At 43.1% G+C, this 27730-nt stretch overlaps 1 protein-coding gene across 1 annotated transcript in view; it reads right to left on the bottom strand.

The window, feature by feature from the left end:
• Window positions 1-1499: 1499 nt before the first annotated feature.
• The window catches only part of CMYA5 (cardiomyopathy associated 5), a 48212-nt gene continuing 21981 nt past the window's right edge, over window positions 1500-27730 (bottom strand). The window contains exons 4-13 of the mRNA XM_054185497.1: window positions 26980-27213; window positions 25185-25207; window positions 23133-23254; window positions 18619-18768; window positions 17047-17193; window positions 13453-13597; window positions 5202-5335; window positions 4324-4423; window positions 3089-3265; window positions 1500-2131 (exon numbers count right to left, since the gene is read on the bottom strand). Coding sequence (XP_054041472.1) covers window positions 1879-2131; window positions 3089-3265; window positions 4324-4423; window positions 5202-5335; window positions 13453-13597; window positions 17047-17193; window positions 18619-18768; window positions 23133-23254; window positions 25185-25207; window positions 26980-27213 — 1485 coding nt within the window. The 3' untranslated portion in view covers window positions 1500-1878. The remainder of the gene's footprint in view (window positions 2132-3088; window positions 3266-4323; window positions 4424-5201; window positions 5336-13452; window positions 13598-17046; window positions 17194-18618; window positions 18769-23132; window positions 23255-25184; window positions 25208-26979; window positions 27214-27730) is intronic.

Genomic DNA, 27730 nt, shown 5'->3' with positions numbered 1-27730 from the left:
AACTCACTCTGCCAACACCACTGACCTGCCTCTTCGTTTGTCACCATCTGCTCTGTGTTAATTTCCAGCCTGCCTTCCGTCTCCTCCTCCTCCTCCTCAGCTTTCATGATAACGCTACCCTCAACACCTTTTCTGTCTTTCTTTCCCAGTTAATCCTGGACCTTTTTCTCGCCATCCTGCACACCTCTACAAAACACTCGCTTGAGCCAACAGGGCACTGCCTTGCTTTTTCACTCCCTTGTCTCCCAGCAGGGACTGGGAACTGGCATTCTTTAATTGAAATGCCAAAAAGAGCTCTGACTTAAAATAAACGGTCACAGGATCTTGTTTATCTTGCCTCAACCATCCCATCCGAGCCTGCTGTGACAGTGTGGAGTGTGGCTCCTCCGGGACAGCAGGCTAAAGCAGCAAGCCCATGCCTTGGTAGTGTTAAATCATAAACAAAACACCAGCAGCAGGTACCTCCTTTGAGCACAAAAAGCAGACGCTTTCCTGTAACTCATTTAAGTCCTCTCTTCAGAAGCAAACCCTCTCTGTTAGACTCCTGAAATCTGCTTTACTTCAGGGACTACAGCTCTTCAGCTGAGCTCAGAAATGAGTCTGGCAGCGTAGTCCCCTGCGGCAGAAATCTCCAGAGCAGGCGCAGCATGAAAAGTGTTGCCCGCCTGCCTTAAGATTAATTTTCCCCCAGCATTCACTGGAGTTCGGCACCATGGGCACTCGTGCATTCAGCCCTTGGGGCAGGCGAGAAGACAGCCATACCACCGATGTGTGAAGTGCTTGGAAAAACCGTTTCAAAAAGCCAAGGGGGAAAATTAGCACCTACCACTCTTCTTGCACCAGCCATTTTTTGCCTGCCTGTGTTGCTGACCCTGAAACACTGCGTCTTGCTGGTGTGGTGCTGGTGTAGATACAGTAGGGAGCAGGGCAGATACAGAAAAATGCCCACAAGCCTGAAATCTGGAGCATCAAATCAGTTAAGTGCAAAGGTAAAAAGCCGTGATGGAAAAGGGAGTGATACACAGGGAGGTCGCTGGCAATCAGACATTTCTCTTCGGTCCCAGGTGGCAACGTTCCCTTCACCATTGAAAATACCTAGTCAACAAACTGAGAACGAAAAACACAGTGAAGACTTTTACCACTATTATCAAGTTTCCTCATACATGTGTTTCATGAGTACTTACAGGTACAGATATTTACTGACAGGGTCAGGTAGCTGTCTGCTAGTCTGCTGCGAGCAGGGTAGGTAGGTATTGCATACTCAAACTTTACATGACTGATATGAAGACTAGTCTGGGACTCACTCATTTTGGAAATGTGCAGATTTCTAAGTTTCCAAGTTTTGTTAACTTGTGCATTTGAAGAAAAGCGTTGGCAAACAATAACACAAGATATATTAACCTGCAAAATGGTTCAGATGTTGAAATGTTTGCACTTTTTTCAAACATATTATCTTGGATTTGGGCTCCGACTGTCCTGGCAAATGATGAAATGATGTCTTTCATGTATTGCAGTGAGAGATGCATTTATTTTATACACAGGCTCATCATCAACTTTAAAAAGACAGCTAGCACTGTCACTATTTTCACAGGGAAAGTACATTTCCCCCCCTCTTAATATTCACATCTAACAAGACTTTTTTTTCCCCTCAGAAGTACTGCTGTGTATATCGCTAGGTGCACACTCTATTTGAAGGCGTCGATTTTCTCTCCAGGCTCAGAGTGATTACGTGGCTGAGCACTAACTACTGATGTGGGGGAGAGCTGTGTGCGTGGTCTTCATCAGTGAAGACTAGACATCCCTCCGTGATATCCCCCTTCCCCTCCCTATCCCCTGACACTCTAACTGTCAGTGTTCCTGAGAGTGCGAAGCAAGGGATTAGCTGTGCTTCACAAACTCCGGCAGCTCCATGCCCGTGCGCAGGGTAAGCGCTCCAGCCTTCTCCAGGGCAAAGGCTGGGTGAGCAGCATCAGTGAATTTGTGCCTGATGGCGAACAGCACCAGTCCTCTCTCTGCATTGAAGAACAACAGTCTGCCACCGCTGTAATCCAATAGGATGCCGATCCTGGCCGGGTGTTCTGTCACACGGATGTCGCTCACCACACCGGTGTGAAGAAATCTGTAAAGAAAGCTACAGGAAAACAGAAACCAGAATACAGTGAGCCTCCTCATGGCAATTTGCCAGAAACAATCTACAACTTAATTCCCCCCGATTAACCCAGGTGGCTGCATCCAGCAGCGTATCACGTGGCAACAGCATTTTGCTCAGCGCTTAAGCAAAGCTAATGTGGCGTCGCTTCAAAGCCCTGCCTGGCATGCTGATGAGCCCTTTCACTTGGTGTCTTTGGACTGTCAGGATAAAAGCAGTCTTGCTGTAATCGTATTCATCTATATCTTTCTTATTACATGTCTTTGTGGAGATTTGAGCATGAGCTCTGCTTTGGCAAAACCCTTTGCATCTCAGATGTTCCATCTAAGTAGTTACATTCATGCATCTGTATGATTTCACACTGGAAGAGCACACTTGTTTAGATCAAGAGCACCTTTAAACTGCTAACAGGGTTTATGCCTTCCAAACCTCCAAGTGGCCTGGCACTGGCTGCTGAAGACAACCCCATTGTCCAGCAGTCCTGCCACAGTGGCAGGTGGGTGCCTGTCACTGTGGAGGACAAGGTAGGAGAAGGCATTCGCTACAGAGGCTTGATGCTTCCTGCAGATGGATGTAGATTCTAAAAAGACTGCATTTATGGAAATAAATACACTTGCTGGGATTTTGTGAAGTAGTTCAGGATATGAGCCTGGAATAACAAAGCAGTGGCAAAAGGGTTTTTTAAGTTTTATTCACTGGCTGGGTGAAGGGCAGTAAATTGGTCTGTTTGAGATGAATTTTATTTCTTAAGGTGCTTTATAAGATCTTTTAATTAAAAGGAAGTCTAAAGTTCCTTTGTAGTTGTCCTTTTCTTGTTACCCAAATTTACAGAAAGCAGGCAGCCAGGTCCTTTCTGCTGTCTTGATTCTTGAAGCTGGCCAGCTTTATTTACCTGAAGGGCAAGTAACTTCCCAAGCAGCTAGACTGATTCAGCTTTACCTGGTTTGTGTAGGACAGCACCGCATACACCAGGAGGTATCACTCAGCCCCAGGATGCTGCTCCGTGGTGTTGCCTCGTAGCAAATCCCAATCCTGTAGCTTCTGCAGGCAGAGACAACGGTTTCCCAGTAATGACGTCCCTGAGCAGGCAGCAGTTCACCCAGGACTGAAGCAATCCTGTTTGTGGAAGGGGTGTACAGTAAAGTGAGTGTGGTGGTAGACCAAGCACATTGTGATATTTCTTATAACCATGTCATGCAGCTGCATCTAAAATTACTAATGGATTCCACTCTGTTGTTCTAACTGCAGGGTTTTATCGAAGATTTGAATGTCGTCACTGAGAGTCATTTCATCTTTGCACTGAGATGGACTCATCTTGAGGACTGATAGAGCAGCTTTACTCAAAATTATATGAAGCTAAGAAAAGGTGGGGAAGGTGACTTAGGAGACAAAAAAGACCTCAAATTTAGCAATTTAGCAGTATTTTTCAAACTAGGAAACATGGCTTTTTAAAGTAGACACAGTGGCAAACATCTTGTGTGTATTCAGCTGTAACAGTAAAAAAAGGTACATATACCAGTAATATCTCATTACCTTTTAAGAAGTCATATCAGTATGGCACAACTTAAACAAGTGGACCTGTGCTTGTGATGGGGCTAATATCAGTATGTCGAAACAAAAATCATGTTTGCAATGGATGTAGATAGCCCGGTACAACTGTTCTAACATATCCCAGGAGCCCTTCTGAGTTCTCCAAAGCCACAGATGCTTTGGAAAATGTTACCAATAATGTCCTCGGTAGAGGAGCAAAGTAAAAGCATGGATTATTTCTACCCACAATATTTTCAAAGTTAGCCCACAAATCTGGTCTTCTCAGGGCAGCAACAAGTTGCTTTGAGACTGAAGTGCTTTGAAGGATTAAGCAGTTACCATGGACTGTGGCAAAGCCAGCAGTCCCAGTGCATACCCCTGCCTTTGACTTTCTGGAGGTTCCTCAGTGCGACATCAAACTCTTCCCAGCACCTACATCAATGCTGCTACTGGCTTTATTGAGATATTGCAGTGATTGAAAGAGGGGTCAATCACACAATGTCCAGGGGCTACATGGCTGAAATGATTCAGTTGTGCTACAAAATTGGTTAGTGCCATGTGAAAGCTACCTATAGGCAAAAATAAAGAGTGAGGGACCCATCCTGAACCCGCAGGGTGGCCATGCTCTTCATGCTGGTACTCACCCAGTGAATTTGGCTTTCTCAGGAAGGCGGATCACCGTTGCATTGGAGGAGATTTGCAAAGCGGGATGCGCTGTGTCACTCAGCAGGCGAAATCGAGTTCCTGGTACCATTCAAAACAAAGATACACCAGTTTTGCAAGGCTGGCAATGTTAACATGAGCTGAATCATAAAAAATTAAGCAACAATTACTGCCATCTTAGCTGGACAGAGTTGAGTCTGCTGGCAAATAGAAGCATCAGAATATTGGGTGCAAATGCAAGGACTCTCCCAAGCTATGCCTGACTGGGATGGCAGTTCATTATTCAGAAATGTGTCCAGGCGACAAAAAAGTCTTCAGTATTCAAGAAGGTTGAATAATTTTCAATGAATTGCTTTTTCAAAATAGCAAATTTGAATTTTCAGGGTGGTTTGGAAGAACCGTACATAATTTAACACTGTCTGGAAACCTTAAAACTTAAATCATCCACAACATTTTAAAGCTGCTCTGCATGCTTCCTCATCCCTGAAACCCAAAGTCCATAAGTTTTTAATTGCGGGGTTTTTTAAAGATCATTACATCTTTTTTCAGAATATGCTCCGCCAAGCTCAAGCAAACTGAGGTGCCTGAAGAATATTTAATCATTTCATAATTCTGACAGAATTAAACGTTTTTGCTTCCGATGTCACAACAGTTTTACGTTGACATAAATCTACCAACTTCAAGAGAAGTTGTTCCTGATTGTGCTAATTTTAAGCACACTAAATACAATCCCTTTCATGTCAATAACTTTCTTACTCCCATACTGGAAATTTCAGTTACGACTTCTGCAGGAAAATGCCATCTTTGTCTGCTTTGCCCCTCCATCCCATTGTTTTGACATCAGAAAATGGTGATCTACCTTTAGTTGAGATGAGAGCTGCTTCGCTTTGTTCACTTGTCCCAAATGGGTTGACAGCCCTCAAGTAGAAGAAATAGTTCACATTGGGCTCCAGGGATACTTTCAGTTCAGGTCTCTTTATACCAGCAAAAGATCTGCAAATTTTGAAGATTTTCGTATGTGAAAATGTATGCAGATATCGAAACCAGGAAAGAATAATTTATGCAAGCAGTTAAGCCACCTAACAGTATTGTTGACTACTGAAACAACAGGCACCATAGAGAAACTCCAAATGGGAAAGGCAAACACTGTTTTCACAAATAACTGGGTTACGTAGGAGCTTTGGCATTTTACTTGAGGGAACATCCTTACTTCGTCTGACAAACTTTCAAGCCTTTGTTCTTGTACCACCTTCTCACTCAGAGCAGTCATTTGGTGTAACGCTCACTTCATGTTCATTTTGCAGCATAAGTCATCACATACATAAAATGCACGCAGCACAGAATCAAATTCTCATCCACCTCCTGTAAAAAGGCTGCATTACAAAATGAACAAGCTTCTGAAGAAAAAAAACTCCTTCCAATTAATTCAGCTGCCTGACAGTGAAAGTGCTTGTTGTGTTCATACTGATCCAAAAGAATAGACACCCTTACCTGAGACCGCACAGAAACCGTGCACTTCTTATTATGAACTCCTCGCTCACAAATTGTTCTTCAACAAAGTCTTGGCTCTGTCTCCCTCACGGTGCTGTACACTCTAACAGGCTGGTTTTGCAAGAGGCAGCAGCAGGGGAACTGCCTTTGCACAGTGCCCTCAGTGCTTTGACTAAGTCTCCCCTTTGTGGTGCCTCAAAAGCTCCATCCCTCACATCCTCCACTGCTGATATCTTGACACACGGCAGGAAAGCGAGAGTCAGCACCCACTCAATCTGCTTCACAGGCACTTTGAAGTGCCAGTGAAAGTACTTTGGATGGCTAGAAAGATGCCGATTTTATTTTCTGTATTGTCAGGAGTATGAAAGATTGACTTAACAAATTCTCATACACCGAATCCTGATTTTCTTCATTTTTGCCTCGTATGATAACGGCAAAGCCAGACAGTATTTATCCACCGCATTGTACGCCTGCAGGTAAAGACTGTTTATCTATATAAATTAGATAATTTCCCCCCAGAAATGCTTATAGGAATCTTCAAGGTAAGTATTTAAATTTTCAAGTGTAATGCAGGTCTTGCAAGATGACCCCCCTCTCCTCCACGTTAAAAGGCGATAACCTCAGTGGTGTGAGGAAGGGCTGAACGCAGGACTCTTGCTCTGCTCTCCAGCAAATTCACGAACAGGAGACATGCCTTTGGAGACCGTGCAAGGCACTTTCCCTTCCACCTCAGGTTTGAGAATGGAGCCCAGGAAGGTCTCCCTCCGCCAGGTAGTGTCTCTATGGGGAGCTAGATTAAACAAATTACCCTTTCCATCACTAATTACCGTGGCCCCAGAGGAGGTAAGGCAGGCAAATCAGCAGTCAGATCAGATCACTGCTATTCATTTGTAGTGACTGTTTTTCCACATATGTCCCACCAGAGAGCAGTATAATCTGAAGAATAATCCGTGTTTATCCATAAGGATTTTTCACATGCCTGCCTCTGCTGCATTTACCACATAAAGGTAAAATCCCACAGCCCCCCCGCCCAAAATTCCTGCAAACACCACATAAAGCTCTGCATCTAGGAGAATGGCATCCTGAGGAAAGACTGGTGCATCATCCTTATTAGTTTGTAACAGGTATTTTGTACTGACAGCTGTCATTAAAAAAGTGTTTGAAAGCATTGAGAAAAAATACTGGGTGCTCCTGTGATTTTTTTTTCTATTTGAAAGAATTTCAGGGAGTTTGGAGACATTTTAATGCTGGGACTGCTCTGCTGCAGTAAACAAACAGAAGTGGTTTGCCCAAACATGGTAGCAATTGCACGGTTTGCTTCACCCTCGTGACTAACCAAATTCCCAACCACAAGAGCACTTCAGCAAGGCACTGGGAGTTCATCAGGCTGGTCCGTTCTTACTGAAAGGTTCAGGGAAGAGGTGCAACTTGATGAGTTGCCTGGTGGGAACCTGGGATCTTTACACTTGAAAGAGGAAAAAGGCTCATTTGAGCCTTTGAAAAAGGAAAGATGAGCAGGAGAAAAATACAAGATGGGAACTGGGCAAGGAGGCAAATATAAAAGAAGTGAGAGAAAGGAAAATAAGGATGGAAGCAGGGGCATGGGAAAAGAAGTGGGCACCTAAGCTTTGAAGAAATTTGTCCATGCTTCCTAGACAAGTCTCACCCAATCTGTTCCTTGAAAGCACCATCCTGACATTTTTGGTGTGAATCTGCAGCACAAACCACTAGAAAGAAGTTTTGGGCCAACAGTTACAAGTGAGATGAAGGGAGGATACGCTAAGCTATTCATCAGAAGCTGTTTGTGGCAACATGTAGATCAATGTGCCTTAAGCACAGTGATGCCCTCTACATGGGTCTTTCTTCTGTTTTCTGGAAAATGCCATGTAAGTTAACGTCCTTCCAAAGATCTTCTTTTCCAGTACGTGCTTTTACCTGATGGCTAGTTAATAAAATCCAAAATTGTTTCTAAATCCAAGTAGTCAGGTACATTTTCTGTGAGCTACCAATGTGCCCTTGTGGCCAAGGAGGCCAATGGTATCCTGGGGCGCATTAAAAAAGGTTATCCTCCCCCTCTACTCTGCCTTGGTGAGGCCATTTCTGCAGTACTGGAGTCCAGTTCTGGGCTCTCTAGTTCCAGAAACACAAGGAACTACTGGAAAGAGTCCAGTGGAGGGCCACGAAGAAGATCAAAGGACTGGAGCACCTCTCTTAGGAGGAAAGGCTGAGAGACCTGAGTCTGTTTAGCCTGGAGAAGACTGAAAGGGTGTCAGGTGTCAGGAGGTGTCAGGAGGATGGGGCCAGACTTTTTTCAGTGGTGCCCAACAACAGGACAAGGGGCAACAGGCACAAACTGGAACACAGGAAATTCCATCTCAACATGAGGAAAGACTTCTTTACTTTGAGGATGGCAGAGCACTGGGACAGGCTGCCCACTGAGGTGGTGGAGTCTCCATCTCTGGAGACATTCAAAACTTGCCTGGACACGTTCCTGTGCAACCTGCTCTAGGTGACCCTGCTTTGGCAGGGGGGTTGGACAAAATCTCCAAAGGTCCCTTCCAACCTCTACCATTCTGTGATTCTCATGTAATAAGTAGACCTGGGATATTCGTATTTTGGCATCTGGATCCTAGAGCCTGAGTATTCAGAAAAGAGTTTGGGTCCAGTCAAATACAAAATAGGGTCAGCCATCAAAGTTCAGACTTGGGGCTCTTTCAAATCTGAAATTCTCCACATCAGAATTTGGTTGCACATTTAAATCTGAAAGCAATAGCATGCCTCTTTTCAATTGCAATAGTGAGACAGAAAACTCTGGACTTTGAGCAGATCTGGTCAGTAAAACAGCGATCAGATTTTCGAATAGCATTCTCTGCTTGGTAATCTATTTTAGCCAGCTTTAAGCTGCCTAAGAATAAGAGCCCATAAATTTCAGCTAAGATTAAGGCTTAAAAAACAGTCCTACTGTTGCCAACTAATAAAACAGAATATGCCAACATGAAGGAAATTCATTTGCCACACTCTGAGCCAGCTCCAAGCTCACAAGAGGCTGCGTGCAGGGAAGAAACAGATCTTGCTATCGCCTCTCTTTCTGTTTAAAGGACACAGTGAAGGGGGAAAGTGAATACTGAGGGCTCCCCAGCAACCAGTGTAGTTTGTCATGCTTCAGGTTGACCCTGCAATCAGTGATAAAAAAGCAAGGATGAAGAGAAGGTGTCATTACAGCTTAGTTTACAGCATACAGGTTATGCGTAGGAGAAGAGAATGGAAAACGCATCCTGACTGTATTGGGGGAAAGCCTGTTTCATTTCCAAGTTCTTGTAAGCCCCATTGCAGCTAGATCTTCCTCAAGCTCACCTAAAGTATTGAACTCTGTAATTTTGGTAAAGAAAGAGAAATCCACCTACAACATTTTTTATGTCACCTATTTTATCCTTTAAATACACCTGCCCATTTTATAGATGGTTGGAAATGTAATAATATTATTACCAAAGCATCCTAGACTTTAGCCTAAATGGTATCATATTTGCACTGTCCCCACAACATCTTGATATCATGATACCAAATTCAGTGCATAAAAATTCAAGAAATATTTGAAGTTAAATATTTTTATAAGAGGAATCTTTAAGTCTCAAAAGCCAGTCTCCAAATTTCATCTATGTGATATTCAAAGCACAACAGAAAGGAGTTACATGTTTCCTCACCTTAAAATTGCCAATGAATGTTATAGTGGCAGTTGTCTGTTAAAGCTATGATTTTCCTGGGTTTAGGGAAATCTGATGCTGTGTTTTGATGCATGTTTCTCCCATCATCTTCCTCATTTATTTCAAGGAAAAGTCTAGAGGATAATTTTTAATATGGCATGAACCCAGCAAATGATATGCCTAGCAGTGATTCAGAACGCCCTCTGTGCCGTAATTGCCTTCTCCGCCCCCAAGATCCCACTGAAACAGCACCTCCACACCTGTGGTGGTACCACTGATGTGCAGTTAGTGCTGAATGCATGCAAGCTTCTCAAGATACGCGTGGAAGCACACAGAAGGGTTGTACCACGGGTGGATAAAAGCTCTTGAAGCTAAAAATAAAGAACAAACAGCTCTGAGTTTGCTGCCAGCTGTGCTGCATGTTTCCTTTCCTCTCCCCTGTCCCAGCTTTGGTTGTCGTGGTGTTAGATCACCAAAGTACCACCTGCAACGGTCCTCATTGCTATCTCAGATGCCAAGCATAGCACAGGCAGAGGGGAGGAAGATTCCGTATTTTCCACACGTTGTTTCCTGAGCTGGCAGGACAGTCACATGGGCAATGCAGCAGGAGGGAGGCTTGCTCCCCTTTTTCCAGCAGTAGACCTGCTCTATGGCTAGATGGAAAATTTTGGTCACTAGCAGAGCACTGGCAAGCAGAGCCTTGCACTGGCAGAGCGGATGACAGTCACTTCCACTCTTATGAACTCAGTGCATACTGTACTAATTTCTGCCTCCCTGAGTCTTACAGATTTCTCATTATGTGATACATGGTTTCCATCTGAACAGCCCACACACCTAATCCCTGGACTACATTTCTTGCAGTTTTCCATCTTCCACCCACAGCTCCATTGACTTCTCAACACAAAGAGGCTGAACGGTGAGAAAATAGCAGAGCTCTGGAAACTGAAAGAAACATTTCAAAGCCTCATAAAGATTCTGGAAACAGAATCAACCCAGGAAGGAGCTTTAAAACCACAGCATCAGGCTAGGGACTCATTGTTGCAGAAGATTTAAGACAGTTTTAAACAAAACTATGTTCCTCAGGTGGCAAGCTGGCAAGGAGAGAGAACCCAAAGGGGAAAATATAGATTTTTTTTTAATGGTATTCAGAAGGTAACTTTTAATGAGGATTTATTTCCAGACATTTTTCACATTTTCTCCCTGGAGAGCTGGGACTGATCCAGGACTGCTCCAAGGATCTCCTTGGAGACATTCAAAAGCCGCCTGGGCAACTAGCTCTAGGTGGCCCTGCTTGAGCAGGGGGTTGGACCAGATGACCTCCAGAGGACCATTCCAACCTCAACCATCCTGTGATTCTGTGACATGCTGAAGGCTACAGGGTCGAGCCCAGACCAAGGGCTCCACACACATCTCCGGCTGTTAAATGGGGACATTTCTCCCTGCCTGCTTCCTTGGTGGTATCCCTTGTCTTGGATGAGCTCCCAGAATAACATGTGCAAAAGCAGCCTTGTGGGATGGGACCATACCGCTTTCTCCAGGACTTCCTTTGGATATCCTTCTCCCACCTGTGCTTTCCCATTGTGCCCCCAGCAGCAGTTGTATGAAATTTCCAGGGTTGCTGAGAAACGTGTTTGAACTCCCAGCCAGGGTCTGGGGAATCACTCAACTACGGGGCCACTGCAAGCATGAAAGGCACAGGCTGTCTGTCCAAGGGCTCCACATTTGCCTGGTCCCCAGGACGAGTGTTGCTCAGGAAACCTGTGAAGGACAAACTCCAAGCTTTCAAGGAAAGCAACCAGAAGAAAATACAGCATTTCCAGGCCCAAATGCTCCAGACAAGTTTTATTCCACCTGACATATGTTCCTAACATAGGAACTTTAAGCTCCCTAAGGTACTTCCAGAAGGCAGCTTCTCACTATGTCAGCTACATAAGGAATTGATTTCTAGTCCTAACTAGCACCTTGGGGCCCTTGGATAGGAGCAATACAGGCAGTATGTTCCACATACCAGTGGGCTCTTTTTTCCTTGGTTTGATGCAAAAAATTAAATAGAAATCTTAAAAAAATAACTCCATCACCAAAACATCATGTGCCATTATAGAAGCTGTTGAGGTTAATCTGAGGGGCTGTTTTTGGAAAAGGAAAGAGGGGCATTGCTTTGAGGGAAAATAAGTGTTAAAATATGGTCTTTGACGCTGTAAAAAGAGGTCAGAGCCCTTCTACAAATACAGAAATTTAAACTGCAGCAATTCTGAGAAAGTTCATGATTTTGTCCTGTGGGAATTTTTCACACTTGTCACAGTAAAAGGCCAGCTTCTTCCCACAGGAAAGTCAAAAAGTCAGATGTGACTCAGTATAATTATAAACATGTTAGATTTTGCACAAGCTCACTTGAGAAAGGGAATGGGTCAGTTCTGGCAGCTTTTTGCCACAGTTATCACCACACAAGCAAACTGCTTGTTGTTATCGACACCTCACTCACAGATTGCAGAAAACAGCACAGTTTCTGGTTCAGTTTTGATAAAAAGAGGCAATTCCAGTTAACAGCAAAGAAACTCTAGGGTAAACACACAGCACAGGTTTTGGGAGCAGCTACATTATCCCTGACCAACAGTGACTTTGGCAGGTTGACAGGGGCCTGATGGCCTCGTGAAATATGTATGAAACAGAACAGGTCATGGCTGTCCTCTGAGACATAGGGGAGCTGGACAAGACCTCTTCTTGATTACATTAACACAGCCCACTGGTACCGCATGGAAAAAAAGGTCTCCCAACCCCGCAGAAGGTTTTTATTTCAATTTTTAGCCTACTTTTGTAAGGAGCAAGGCATGCACAATTTCACTGTCGTACTGGTTTACTAGGAAAACTGTGAAACCCTTAGTCCACTTAACGAATTCTGACTGCAAGGGGTGGAGCTGTTCCCTCTCTGTTGCATCTCCATGAAGTCCATGTGAGCTAGCCCCCAGGTGAAGACCCTGATAAGGCTGCCCGGGAGGTGAACACAGACAAACTCAGCCGGGCTGAGGCTCTTCCACAAGGTTCCATATGGTAAGTCACCCCCCCACCTCCCAAAGCTTCTCAGACCTCTGCAACTGTATTTTGCTGGAACATTGTCATTGTTTTTAAAAAAACAAACAAACAAAAAACCCCAAGCCCCAAGGACATACAGAGCACCACATCATTTTCTCTGCATTTCAACACAGTGCACAGTTTCACGGCTCAGTGGTGCCTACGCCGCTCCCTGCTTTTTCCTCTGTGCAGCACAGACTTAGTGTAGGTGAAACCAGAGAGGGTCTGGCACAAGCAGACCCCATCCCCAGTGTCAAAGCTGCTCTTTGAGTTGCTCTCTGAACCCTGTGGCATGCCTGCAGAGCCGGGCAGCGCTGGGCTCAGATGTGCTTTGGGAGGGCTCTGCCCACACACAGAGACAGATGGGTCAACAACATTACCGGGACCCTTGTATCACCCTCCCTATGCCCCGAGATGGCTCCTATCTTCTTCACCACAAAGCAGAGAGCAATCTGTGCCGGGCAGTTCCATCCTACTCCCTGCTGTGGAGCTCAGCTGCCCTCCCGTGCCCTGCCTGGGGCCATGGCAGCTGTGGGGCAGCGACTGCTTCCCCAGCCAGCACAGCCCTGCGACTTCTGGTTGATTGCAGACAGCACAACGTCTCCAGGGTTTTGGCCCCAAATGAAAGGGATTGCCCAGTTAAGCAGAACAAAAAGGAAGTATTTTTGTGTGTCAGCCTAATCTCATAGATTAGTGCCTGTCCTGTAAATTCCTCAGCAGGCAGAAGCTGATTTCTTCCTTGTGTGGTTGAAGGCTGAATAATCTCTTGCATAACGACACACAGTCTGCGGGACACTCATTAGTGGCTGCCTAATCCGACTGAGTGGCGCTCGCGACCGCAGCACTGACCTGAGACCCTCTCCTTCTGGCGAGTGCTGTCGGCAGTACTCCAGGGTGAAGGACTCAGCCGACACCGAGCCGGCGCGCCAGCGGATGGTGGCCGTGTCCCAACACACCATGCAGTCCTCAGCCTTGATGGTGGGGACAGCGGGCGCTGGGGACACAAGGACACATTAGTTGTGCCGCAAGGAGGGCGCCAGCAGCTGGCGGGGGATGCTCACGACAGAAAGGAAGAATCACCTCCCTCAAACCCCATAGGATAGTCAGTGTTGCCCATCCGGCAATGACTTTTTCCTTGTTTTTGTTTTGCTTGTTTGTTTGCTTGTACATTGGGTGGGGGGAAACACGCTGGGAAAGTCACTGTGAATGTTTGTACATTTCTGCACATTCATAAAATATCTGTGTAGATTTTTGTGCCTTTCCTTTACCACATTTTCCTCATTTCTGCCAGACTTCAAGGAGCAGAGCACCAAGGCAGTACTGCCTACAGCCCTCCCTGCATCACCTCAATCCTGTCCTCAGCATCCCTGCATGAACTGCATCAGAAACAAATGTGTTGCTGCAGAATTGATGGGGAGATGCTGACTTTCTGCTTAATTATGTCCTGTTTATTTTTGCAATGCTAACATTTGGTCCCATAATTTCTCTTTTCTAGAGCCTCAGTTTAAGAACTACAGGCCCAACTGCAAGACAGAAAACTGAATGTAATATAGAGCACTGAATGCAAGTAATCAAAAGCTATTGTGTGAAACTGCACATCCAACATCACAGGCTGAAAATGGATTAGTAGTATTCACTTGCTCTTTCCCTTTCCAGGGAATAGTAACATAAACAAACCTTACAACCTGTTGTTGAAACTCATAGACATGGTCTTAATACTAATCCTTAAAAGAAAGGTTAGTAATTAAAAAAAAGGTCCTGGAAAACTATTTTGTTTTTAAAGACATTGTGTCCCAAATAGGAGGCCTAAAACAAAAGCAGAAATTAGATAATTTTATGACAAGATAATCTTATAGAACTGCAACTAGCATTGCAGATGCATTCTGTTTTGTAAGAAAATTAATTTTTTATTAGTAGAAAAGGAAAGAAAGACACCTCAAAGTATTATTGATTTCCTGGTTTAGTGAAAATCAGGACATTAGCAGTTCAGGTTAAGATGTACTTGATATTTTACTGCAGAAACAGCTAATCTAGGTATTCAGCAGAAGAAAGAATCTGTGGGATAGACTCATCTGGTAATACATCTGTGTAGCTCCCTTAGCAATAATCTCTTAATTCTCTTCTGACATATTTGATTATTGTCTGTTTTTAAATGCATCTGCTTCTAAAGAATGAAAAATTAATAGTTAAATCCCCTAGTACCTGCATTCAGCAACTGACACACATACCCATGTTTATGTATGTGCAAATGATATGTCACACGACATCAGGCATTTTTTTCTTTATCTGAAATTATCTGTCTCAAGAGTAGATAGGGTCAGCATACCAGAAAGAGTTGTTACTGTGCTTCTGAGATTTTTTTAACAAATTAACTGCAGGTAGAATATATATCTGATTTCCAGGTAATATTCCAGCACTCATATAAGTGATATTAGAAGAGGCAAACAGCCAAAAAGGTTAAGTTCTTACTCTGTTCCTCGGATACAGGTTGAGAATCACATAGGTTTTGAACAACAGAAGAAAATGCATTCACTCCTATGTCTTTAGGGTTGCAAAGAGCCTTCACCAGTTGAAACTGTTTGATCAGTTTCAGACAGACAGGGAGGAGGAGGCGGGTAGAGGGATACTCGCTGCCTTCAGCATCATTCCCTCACAGAAAATACTGCTTGGAAACAGCATGTTCCCCAGGGGAGGAGAGGACAGGCTATGAGTTCGGGAGGTGGAGGAGCAGGAGATGGGAGGTACTGGGGGGATGCTGCAGCAGCAGCACACACAACTCCCCAGACCCGCTGCCACCTCCATGGGCGCACTCCTAACAGGGAAACGTCGGGGCTCCCAGCACCCAGAGAAGCACAGCTTTGATCTACCATTAACGTGTTTGTTCCCATAACTGCATATACTAGCAAATTATTTTCTTGTATGTGCCAACTTTTAATCTGAATGACTAAAAATAAACTCTCTAAATTTTTGCTCCTGGGTCCATTGGGCTACTTGAAGAACCAAAGTATTCCAGCTTTATATAAAAGTAGCTGGGGTCACACTGAAGAACTGGTTTCCATTACTGGTGCTCATCGTTCTGCCTCTGATGTTAAGAGGATGCACTGGTTTTGCATCAGCCAGCGCTCAGCACTGTCCCCACAAGTCCATCTGGGCTCAGTGCACCCCACCGGGAGTTCACCTCAGCTGAGGGAAGGTGTTTAATGAGCCTTTATTTGATCTAGTTTGTTTTCTTAAAGAAACAGGCCAAAGGAAGGCATCAAAGACTCGAGGAAATTAACTTCTTCAGAAGGCTTCAGTTTGGGGAAAAAGAATGGTGAGCCTAATGCCAAAAGGCAAAGACAGTTCTTAAAAATAACAGCTTCAGAGAGATGAGAACCCCTTTTTAAATTATGATTTATTAGCTAGTAATAACTCATTATTTTTTGACTGTTTTGCAGAATTCTGCACCGTGCTCACAATTAAATTGTTGAAGCGATAAAATTTGAATTTCTACTTTGAATTCTCTGGAAAATAATTTTGCTAAAGTTATTAATAGCAAATTGAATATCAAGGAGAATTTTCAACAAATGTGAAGTCTAGTGGATTAAGAAAAAGACTTGAAGCTGCAGTTGCTGCCAAGTGATTTCAACAATACACTCAGTGTTGTAAAGACTTATTTCATCACAAAATTGTTAAATACCCTTGTCTGTATTTTGTGACTGCAAGAACATAATGATTTTATCCTGTAGCACTAAAAAAATTGTCTGGCAAGAGGGCCTCAGACACAAGATGTTTCACCTTGCTCATAATTCAAGAAGCATTAGTTTTGTCAATACAAATTACTAAAGAAATTAAAACTCAGAAAAACTAATCCGTCAAATGAAGCTCATAAACAATACTCATCTAATTACTCATCTTAATTTATAGCACTTAAACAGCAGCAGAGCCTCTCAGCCACACCTGAGATTTGTGTCCCACTGAGCTAGACACAGCATGTAACCGCAGTAAAGCAGGCCTTCCCCTGAAAAGTTAATTATTTAAATCGACGTAATGTAGATGTATTTGGGAGGATGACAGAGAGGCAAAAAACACAGCCATCACCTCATTTTCCACAGGAGAAGCAGCAGCAGCAGGGAGCAGCCGTGTGGCTTTCCCAGAGCTGCCCTGGAGCATCACAGCGCACACAGAAGAGAAATTCATCATGTGCTGCCCCAATGCCCCAGTCACGAGGCCTGGAAACATCTTCAAATCCAAATGCCTTCAAGTTTCCTCCCAGAAGCAATTACGCTGTTATCTCTCAGCAAAAGGGAAACAACCGCCGAGTTGCCTGCTATCTGCCAGATGGGCTAAACGAAGCAGTTTCTTCTGTTTCAGTAACACCATGGACTAGAATTGGTCTAAGGATTTGAAGCTTATAATAAGAAAATGACAAAATAATAATTAAATGCCAAAATACGTACATACCCGTTTTAAAAATGGCTTTTTCACTGGGTAAGCTGCAGCCTGTGCTGTTCACAGCCATGACCCACACACTGTAGCAGCGATCTGGCTCCAGGTCCTCCAAAATGCAGTGGCTCTCCTTCACCGTCACTCTGTACTCTTCCACCAAAGCTAGGAGGAACACACACATGCACGGGATGTCACACTCACATGTTGCACTGGTCGGTCCTATAATTGCACCTCTTGACTAACATGTAGAAACCACTCAATTAAAAAAATCCAGAAAGCGTTACTAACCAAGATCTCCATATTTTACTCTGACTCAGTTTTGATAGAAATTTTCTGATGTGCCCTTGAGTTGATGGCGCTCAAACCCGATTGATGGCAAGGGGAGATTATGGCCCTCAGTCCTACACAGGACTAGGCTGCATGTTTGAGATGTACAATTAGCAGTTGTCAACTCTCGTTTCACTGCTCTGTAAGATAACAATTTCTCATAATGGACTTTATAGCCGTGAGCTATAAAGCTGTTATAATATATATAATTAGCTGTTATAAAACCCCCTTATCATCCTTTAGCATGCACAGACATATACACACCCACCCACATACAAACATAGAATCATAGAATCTTCATGGTTGGAAAGGACCTTTGAGATCATTGAGTCCAACCATACTCACACCAAAAAAAAAAAACCAAAACAAAAAAAACCCCACAAACAAACAACCTACAGTCTCTGCCACTAGAGCATGCCCTGAAGTGCCAAGTCTAGACGTTTCTTAAATACCTCTAGGGGCGGTGACTCAACCACCTCCCTGGGCAGGCTGTTCCAGTGCCTGACCACTCTTTCAGTAAAGTAATTCTTCCTAATATCTAATCTAAACCTCCCCTGCCGCAACTTCAGACCATTTCCTCTGGTCCTGTCATTATTCACTTGGGAGAAGAGGCCAACGCCCACCTCTCTCCAGCCTCCTTTCATGCATACATGCAGAGCCCAGTTGCTTAAAGTGACTTTATGGTCAGTCAGAGATTTTTAATGAATGAGCATTTCAATCCTCTTTTCTCAATTTCATATTTAACATTTGAAGTATTTTAATGTAATTTTGCAAAAAGTCTTTGTCCACATGTGGAAATACTGATTATTTTTTCCTGTTATTTTTTGTTTTTATTAGGACACATTTCCAAAGCACTTGAAGGACCTAAAACCCTAATGAAGCCCGGCCCTTTGGGAACTCTATCTGCAGTCACCATGAGTACCCACAGAGCAGCATGGACACTCACTCTCTGAAGGTCTGCCTACTTCATAAAAGAGCACCTCAACAGGGATGTTGCTGCTTCTCTGCAAACAACTGCCCTGCACTTTACAGACCATTATATTTATCTTTCATTTTAGATGACAAAAGGGGAGGAGAAGGAATGGCATCTACCTCACGCTCTCCTCCGCTGTTACTGGTCCTCAGTCCTACACGTGATGTCTTCACAGCTCCTCTTCTTTCTACATCCTGGGCCCTCCCCTGCAGTTTGGCCTCCCCTCTGCTGACCCCAGAACAGAGCAGAAAGGAGACCTGCCATCATGAAGGCAAGACCTTACGCACCCCCTGCATCTTTGCTGGCTTGAGGCTCCTCCATACAGTAGACCTGGAAGCAGTCGATGGCATCCCCATCATTCACAGTCCAGTAAACAGCAATGGAGGTGCTGGTGGCCGAATTTGGTTCCTGAGGTACGACAGTCGGTGTCTGCGGGACTGAGAGGAAAGTCTCCTGTTGTTATTCACATTTCTCTACTTTCAGCCAAATTACCTACATGTTTATGAGGCAACCTGGTTGCTTATTTTCACTAAGGTTGCTTATTTCCACAGAACCAGTACAGCAAGTACATGAAATATGGATAATACTGGTGCAGTTTTAGAGCAATAGGTCCTCCTAAATTAGGAACTGAAAAGTTAATTGCTTGGCATTGTAATCTGTCCATTTCCCTCATGGTCTGGACAAAATAAGATCCAGTTCTAGTACTGGGACCACCTGAACCCAGTGCAAAGTGTTTGCCCGCACCCTGCCCAGTTCTTGGGTTCCTCCCCTATGGGGCAGGACCATCAGGCAGACAAGTCATGGTGTGGCTGCTTGTTTCCGACCTCTGGCAGGGAGGCTCCCAGGGCTGTGGCAATCCTGGACAGACAGAGCTGCCACACAACTCCAGCCATCCCTCTCCTTTCCTCAGGAAACCTGCTCCCTTTAGTCACAGGGAGAGCTCTCCAGCTCTCCTCTCCACTTTGATGCACATGTCCTGATGAAACCCCAAGAGACTCCTCATAACTCCAGTCCACCTCCTCAGAATGGCCAAAAGACCCTGGAGCTTAACATGTTCCTTTGGGTGACTGCCTTCTCCATTACCTGACCTTGCCTTGCAGCACAGCCACGAGAGGACATGCTATGAAAGTGGATGGTCATAAAAGCGGAGACTGAAAGCACTTCTTCGCAGCAAACAGCATGGGATAGCTCACTGATGGGGAAAGGGAGCTTGCAGAAGAAGAAAGTTTCCTCCAGAGACAGATGTATGTAGCTGATCCCAGAAAGGTGGACAGGGGAAAGGACCTGTCATACCAAGAAGGGATTCATGCTGTGTGTCAAATCCACTGGGTCTGACAGCAGCAGGGATGTGCTTTAGGTAAAGGAAGGCTCAGAGCTCCTGCACTAACATCCTGGGGAGCAGGGGAGTACCTGCAGCCTTGGCTTCACCCCTGCCCAGGGGTGGACTCCTACTGCAAGTGCACTACCAGGTGCTCCTGCCTGGCATGGTCATTTTCCCTACAGACCCAGTGGACAGAGGATCCTTGGTGTGCAGGCTAACCCAAGCTCTGCTGAAGCACCTGAACCTCATGGAACAACCAGGATTATCTTTCACAAAGAGTGCTTTCAAAGACCTCCAAGGTTCCCCAAATTTCATATAAACTTTGTCTCATGATTGGCACAGATCCATCTGTGATGAGATATTGTTCCCCTCTACGATTATGGCTTAAAAGAGAGGGAGGGAAAAGAAAGAAGCAAAAAAGCCCCAAAAGATGTTCATTGTCAAAGTGATTGCAGGGAATGAAAATACATGGCTCTTTTTCTTCACCCAGTAAATTTACATATTGCATGAATTCTCTTAGAATCTCAGCAGAAAGCTTTTGCCTTTTTTCAGTTATCTTCACAGAAATGATGATGATCCCCTGTGGCATGAAAAAGGCAAATGCAGATGCTGGCTGTTTCCTTATGATTTATACAGAGAACTACCAGTACAGTAGGATTAAATCTGTTTCCCATTGAAAAAAAAAATTATCCTTCTCATCGCTAAAACAATCCACATTTTGTCTTTTGACTGCATCTAGAGTTGGTCAATTTAAAAATTGATCACCTTTAGGAAAAGACTTCCTTTCAGTGGACCCAGCGGGGAAAGAAAGGTTTTTTCCTGTAAAGTTGCCTAGAAACCTCTATTTATGATCGCAGAAACCCCACAACTGCAAGATTTATTATTATGCCAAATCTGAACAGAAGTGAGATTAATGAATGAAACTTCTGAAAAAAAGTTATAGATCAAAATTCAGTTTGTTAACATTGAGAAACATTTGATTTCTAATTTCCTGTTGCATAATATGAAACTAACTTTGGAAAGGAAGTAATTTCAAAGCAAGAAGTTGAACTCAACTCTTCAGAAACAGAACATTCATGTGTTATCAAAGTGTCGGTCCCTTTTTAAATGGATTTTAGTCAACAAAAAGAGATATTTGTACCACAAGTTTGACTAAATCATATTTTTCAACAGAAAAGTGTGACATTTTCTCGTCAGTTCAGTTTTCATTGAAGTGCTGTGGCGTAAGGAAGCTTTTCTTTCATGCTACCTAATCTCCACAGCCAAATATTTTATGAGTATTTGCACCTTTCCAATGTAATGAGAAATAACATTTCCTTGGTTTTGTGGACTTGAAGAAGGAGAGCAGTCACGTTCCTCTGTGACTTTAATGGAAGATTGTTATAATCAGCAAAGGTCCTTGCCTTCTGGTATAAAAGGGCAAGACTCACAGCAGCCGTTGGAAATAAAATTTTTTATAGTTTTTAATTTTACCCACTGTTCTTGTGCCACAGCCTTGGTTCCAGTATGCTCAATAGTATGCTGCAAGGGTGTTTGATGCTTATGCATTTGTTAATGGGGTGACTTATGTGAAAGACAAAGAATTTGATGGAAAGGACTTTTCATTATTGGATATGGAAAATTTGGAAATGAAGGGTGTTTTGAAGGAAGGATGTTTATGAAGTGGTGAAAATAAAGTTCTATGAAATTGTTCAGTAGAAGGCTATACTTTCTGAAGGAAAAATATGTGGATTGGAGAAACATGGCAAATTCACATTTATTTCATCAAATGGCTTCAGTCAGAAAGAATTCGGAGAGTATCTGACATTTGCCTCTGCTATGTGACAAATGACGTATTCAAGGCATTCAATTCCAAATAAAGTTTCATGTAGGAATTTACCTCTACTTTCCTTCAGGAAGGGTGTAATCTTGAAAAAATAATAATATATTTTGTCTACTGCTCACCAAAGTAAAAATCACAATAGCAATTGAAATACTTGGTAGTGGAAGTGAAGAATGAAAACTGTGTATTTTAGAAAGAGAAGAAAGTATAAAGGATGAGGAGCTTTGAAGGTTACTTGCTAGTGGACAGTCATTCATTTCCAGCTTATCAAAACATACTGGTCTGGAGCCATTTGCTGTTCAGCAAACGCAGTAGGTAATGCAAATCAAACTGAAAAGTGGATCTCAGTAGTTTGAGGAAAAACATATTGGAGTGACTTGTGGGAAAAGGAATTACAGCACAGCAAAAGAAGGTTCTGTCCTCCTGGATGACCTCAACAGTAGGTGGCAGTCCAGGAAGAAAGAATGGTTGTACCCATGGGACTGCAAGAGGGAGTTTAGGAACTAAACCAAGACACATAGCACATTTGCACCACTAAGTCTGGCTGAGAGCAGGTTACAAAAAAGATCTTTTTATCTGACTTCCTAAAGAAGATAACACTGCCTGCACAAGTGCCTGTCCAACCTCACCTGAGAAGCTTAGAATGGCACAGGCAAATTCATACAAATCTGACAAGTAAGGTAAGGTCTCAGAGATATCCAGTTCCTCTAGGTCGAATGCCCTGTTCGGCGCCTGAAAACCCAGCCAGGAAACAAAGCACCTTAGGGAAATCGATGCTCTAGTTCCAGTGCTCAGGGACCAAACACGGGAGAATGAGGCATCCCTTGAAAAGCCAGAGTGACTAGGACAGTGGGGGTGCATGTATGGTGAATGGGAGGTCACAGAGCATGACAGCGAGGTGCAAGCTCCCAAAACAAACCTTCTTATGAGAAAGAAGCACTGGAGCGAGACCTCATTATGATGAAAATGAAGTCAAAAATCGGTGGTGGCCAACTCTTTGCTGACAGCTGTCCAGATAATTTCTACAGGTACATGTACAGGCAGAGCAGAAAGTCCACACAAGCAGGCTATTTACAGAATACAAAATATCAGATAGAGGTGAATAAACGTTTTTATCATGGACAACTTTCACTGCTGCCCTCTGAAGCAGAGGCTGTTTCCAGCTACAGTTAACCACTTTCCCTTCATGTCCCATGGGAGTTTCAGGTACCTCCGTTCACTTGGCACAAACCCAGGGACTTCAGTGGTCAGCCAGTCCCCTGCTCTCCTCCCCACACCAGCGATGCTGGGGCTGCCTCCCCTTGGAGGCAAAGAGCTCAGGAGACCCTTTGACTGCCTCTTCTGTCCCTGCCTGCAGGGGAACAGCAATTTCTTTATCCCTGGGAGATTTACAGATAGAGACCTTCTCCTAGTCTGAGGTACAGATATCTACAATGACGCAAGAATCCCCCACTTTAGCACTTTTCCCTCTGTTGCTCATCTTAGTGTCCTACTATAAACACTTGTGCACAATTAGACTTCATTTTACATTCAACTCTGCTAATTACATGGTTTGCAAATTTATACTTCTCAAATAGATTCTGTTTTTAGCACCATAAAATTTCCAAAGCATTGCCAAAATGTTAGCTTTTGTAAAGACAATACTTAGAGATGCTTACCAGCCACTTGTTTTAAAGAGTGCTGGTTGCTTTGTCCTGGACTGTCCGCATAGTGCTCAAACAGTGAAAAAGCACTGGGCACCTTTTCTAAAGAGAGAGTAGTATCCATTGCAGAAAGTAACCTATTTGGAAGAAAAAACATAGCTGTAAAAAATCCCTTGTGGCGTCACATAGCTTCCAAAGGCCAGAAGAAAAGACCATGCAATGTACACGTCTCTAAATACTTCCCATGAACTTGAGGCCAGCATGCGAGGAGAAGCTGTTTTGCTGGTTTTGAACAGTTAGAGCATACTGTGATGTCAGATCAGGAGTGCAGAGAGGGAGTACCTGGTATGTATGCACTTGACCCAGAGAACGTGAGGCTTTGAAGTTCACAGCAAGACTCCCAAGAGCACAGGGGTTCAGACTTACTAAGGCAGAGCCTTTAAAGGTTGCAAACCTTAGAGCTAAAGTACAGCAGCTGACTCCAGAGACACAATGTAAAGCAGCTGCTTGTGGCAAGGAAAAAAAAAAAGAAGGAAGATGGATTCCACTTAATTAGTCCATGTTTGCTGAGTTCATCACAGGAAAAAACCCAACATATTTTTAATTCTGAGGCACAAGCAGCTTCAAGGAAATTAAAGATTTTTTTTTCAAGGCAACTGAATTTTACCTTTCTCCCTTTCTTTTTTTCAGTCACCACAGTAGTTAATTATGCTTAATCTTAACAAAGCACAACAAATATAAAATAGACTTTCTTTAGAAAAACATGCATTGTTATACAGACTTGTTCTGAACATTTTTAGCAAGTCAGGTATTATCAAAGTAATAACAAAACCCATGCACACAATAGAATAAACTTTAAGTTTAGCGTGTAAGTTAACAAATAAAGACCAAGTATACAGAAAGGCTTGGAAAATCACTTCATCACATTATACCTGCTCTATTCTTATGCAATAAACTACATGCAGATATGTGGCCAGACTGTCACATTTTGACTTAGAACAGGGGAGTCCAAATGTATAGTCCTAATTCTGCAGATTAATGGGAATCAAGAGGGGTGTCGGGCACATTCTTTTCAGACCACCTTCCTGGGATTGTAGTTGGACGGCGAACTGGAACCCTGGTGTCACTGTTATACCCCAGTCCACGTGGGCACGCCTGTTGCTTTGATGGCAGAGGCAGCACTGACCGGGGTATCTCTGATATGCACCACACAACGCCCAGGCCCTTTGGACAAAGTCAGGGGTGGTGGTGTGGGCAAAGCAGGTTTGGGGGCTTGCACAGGAGAAGCCTGCAGCCAGCCTGTCTTGGTATTTGTAGCTCGCCTTGGAAACTGTATCAGGGGAGTATGGGCTTATAATTGCACGCTTCTCTCATAAGGGATGGGTCTCACTAAAATGACTCCCTCGAGGAGATCACACACAGCAGAGAACTGTTTGGGATTCCATGTATTTACCGGTATGCAGAGGTGGGCCAGGATGCAGCTGTGATGAAGCAACAGCCCCCTGACAAATCCTGAATCAGGCGGTGCCGATGAAGAGGTATGGGAAAACATCAGCCCATAGTCTCCTGGTAAACTTTTGAAAACTACTTAATTGCATTTTTTTTTTCTGGAATTGTGTTTAGAAATATAGCCCAACAATCCCAGCCATGTGAGTGACACTTTCCATTACAACCTTTCAGAGGCCAGGTAATGCAGAACCAGACTAGTGAAAAAAGACCATACCCGTGATGTCTAAGAGATGGAAGCATGGTCGAAATGTTTTTTTTAGTGTAAGTTTGTATAATAATAACTACAAGGAACATCTGTTTAAAAGCGTCTGTGTAGAGATTCAAAATTGAGCTGACATTTTAAAATGTTAGTTGTTTAACTGATATATTAGACAGCAAGTGCAAAACACTTCAAAACCAATCAGTTACAGCTACAAGTATAAAACCTCTTCTCTTAATTTCATTATTTGCAAGGTTTATAAAAGTAGCTATGAATATTAGCAGTGCATTTTCAAAGCCTGCATTTTGCATGCTAGGCCTAGTACTCACTACGGTGCACTTAAGCCATACTTCATATACCTTTTATTCAATTCTTTAGATGACTAAAGGAGGAAAAAAAGAAATGCGTTAAGTTTTCAAAACCCTGAAAATGTTGAAGAGCCACTCATCTAACAGCCTTGCCAGTCTCCACAGACATAAAACACACACAGCTTGACTTGATGTTGTCTGTGATGCTGCTCATTCACGCTAGCAGAGAATTTGGTTCCTTAAGAATATTCCACTTCAAAGCTCTGGCTCCACAGGTTATTTAAGTCTAAATCTGGTTTTAAACTCCTCAGGGGTCAGTATTCAATATCCAGGTTTAAAGATCAGAGCACAGTCAAATATTTTCGTAAACCAAGGTTTTTACAGAAAGAAATCACTTGCACTATAAGAACACTTAAATCCAAATTCTGGCTGAAATCTCCTTCATAACTTCTGGTTACTAGAACCTGTGTGAGATTTGTACTCATGGAGTGAGAGTTTCTCCCATGGTCCATGAATCTTCAGCTAACGTCTCCTGACTCTTGGATGGAAAAGTTCCTGTCCTTTATCACAAACAGAACGGGGCAGGGAATCAAACAATTTTCCCACCCCACAAAAGAATTTCTGATTACAAAGTTATCTTTTTGCCAAAGTACTCATCCAGCACCTCACAAAGTCCAGGAAAATAAGGTGTATTTCTCATCCATCCCAAAATAGCCAGTCTCCCGTGGCATTCAGTTGGTTACAGGATACTAGGACATTGCATAGCTTGGAGCAGGGGAGAAAGCCAAACACTGCTCCACCATTTCCATAACTGCTGGAGCATGGGCCAGGGGTTTTGTATTTGTTTTATTTTGCATGAATGATCAGTCTTCAGACAGTAATTTCAACTTTTCCTTTCTTGCATCCCAGGATGGTTTCTCTGCTACTTCCAGACTACTTGCTAATTCCGTAACAGTACAAGATTATTGTCTCAGAAATCCAGTCCCCTTCAAGACGGCTGATACACTTCTATAAAGGAGGAAGTGTTGCAGATCACTTACGGACAAGTCTTGCAGCACAAGAACAATCTTGGAGGACCCAGGCAGTTAATGATTAACCTGCAAGACCCTCTTTCACCACCTTATGACTGACAACTGCATAAACTAGGTAACTCAAGTCAAGCAGATTCACAGGGGAAGTTTTTTACATCCAGAAAGGACCATTACAGACACGTATGTCACATGCACATTCCTAAGCCTATCTCATTGCCATGGTTTAACCCCAGCCAGCAATTAAACACCACACAGCCACTCACTGCTTTTCAGCAGTAAACATTTACCACAGCCTCAGTACTTATAGTGCATAACTACTGTCTGTGTCTGCTCATTTAAAAAAAAAAACAACAAACAAAACGTCAACAAAATCCCCACAACTCAACAACTCGTCTTCCAGTTTAGATAATTTTCAATTACGCTCTCTTGTTTCACCTTTATTTTTCATATAGTAAAGTACCTTTTATAGTATCACTTCTTACTCCCCAGTGAATAATTAATTCTAGATAAATTATCAAAGTGTACTTTAGCCTTCTCTTCACGAAACAAAATGGAACCATTTTAATAGCACAAGGCATGTTTTCATCCTATGAATCGTCTTTGCAATTCTCTCTGAGCATTCACATGACAAAAGCAAATGATCTAGCAGTTTCAGAGTGGAACAGCTGAACTTGCAGGATTTAGCTATCTGAAAAAAATATTAAGGTAAATAACTTGGATAAAAAATTAAGGTAAAATTCTCGGCCTAGATACTGTATAAGTGCTTTCCTAACTAGGATCATAAAAGCTATAGTATGAAAGCCATTTTTACTCACATTTAGGAAAACAAATCCATCGAGTTCTTCTGTTTCTTTTACTGTTGCCTCCAAAGTTTCCTTTGCTGAATCAACAGTTTGCTGGAAGTTAACCATCTGCTCATACAGGTACTCCATTTTCATCTTCTTCACTTCCTCAAAGTTCTCTGACTTCTCATCATATTGTGCTACCATTTTCTTAAGCATCTCTTCATTTTGCTTTTCCAGTAAGTCTGCATTTTTCTTACAGTTTTCCTGCAAAGTAAAAACAGATGTAAATTGATCTGCAGAATGAAATTACAACATTTAATGAATACACAGAAACTCTCGAATTACCCATACATGAGCCATCCACCAGATTCCTTCTGGCATCCTGAGAATAAGAGAACTTTATTTCTATAAGCAAGCTCATCAGGGAGAAATAATGCTAGAGAAAGATAGTAAAAACAATGGCAGATTTTTTAATATTTTTTTTTACTGTTACTTTTTAAAATTAAACTTCTATATTTAAGCATTGAGACAGGAAGTCTGACTCAAAATAGCTAAAAATCAATACTTTCAACTGAAATTAACACAGTCCTCAAGGCTTAAGAACTTGGGCATTAACAAGTTAAGACATTGGGCAACTCATTTAGATGCTTCACGCAGGATTCTAAATAAAGACACAAACAGCGCGAGCTTTTTGTAAGCATAAAAAAAATTTAAAGGAACTTTTTCCTCCAGTGCTTGAAAGTCACATATTCCACTTTTCAATAATCTGCAAAAAAAAAGC

Source organism: Rissa tridactyla, chromosome Z, assembly GCF_028500815.1.
Source record: "Rissa tridactyla isolate bRisTri1 chromosome Z, bRisTri1.patW.cur.20221130, whole genome shotgun sequence".
Classification (NCBI taxonomy): Eukaryota; Metazoa; Chordata; class Aves; order Charadriiformes; family Laridae; genus Rissa; species Rissa tridactyla.
This window is presented reverse-complemented; position numbering and strand designations above follow the sequence as displayed.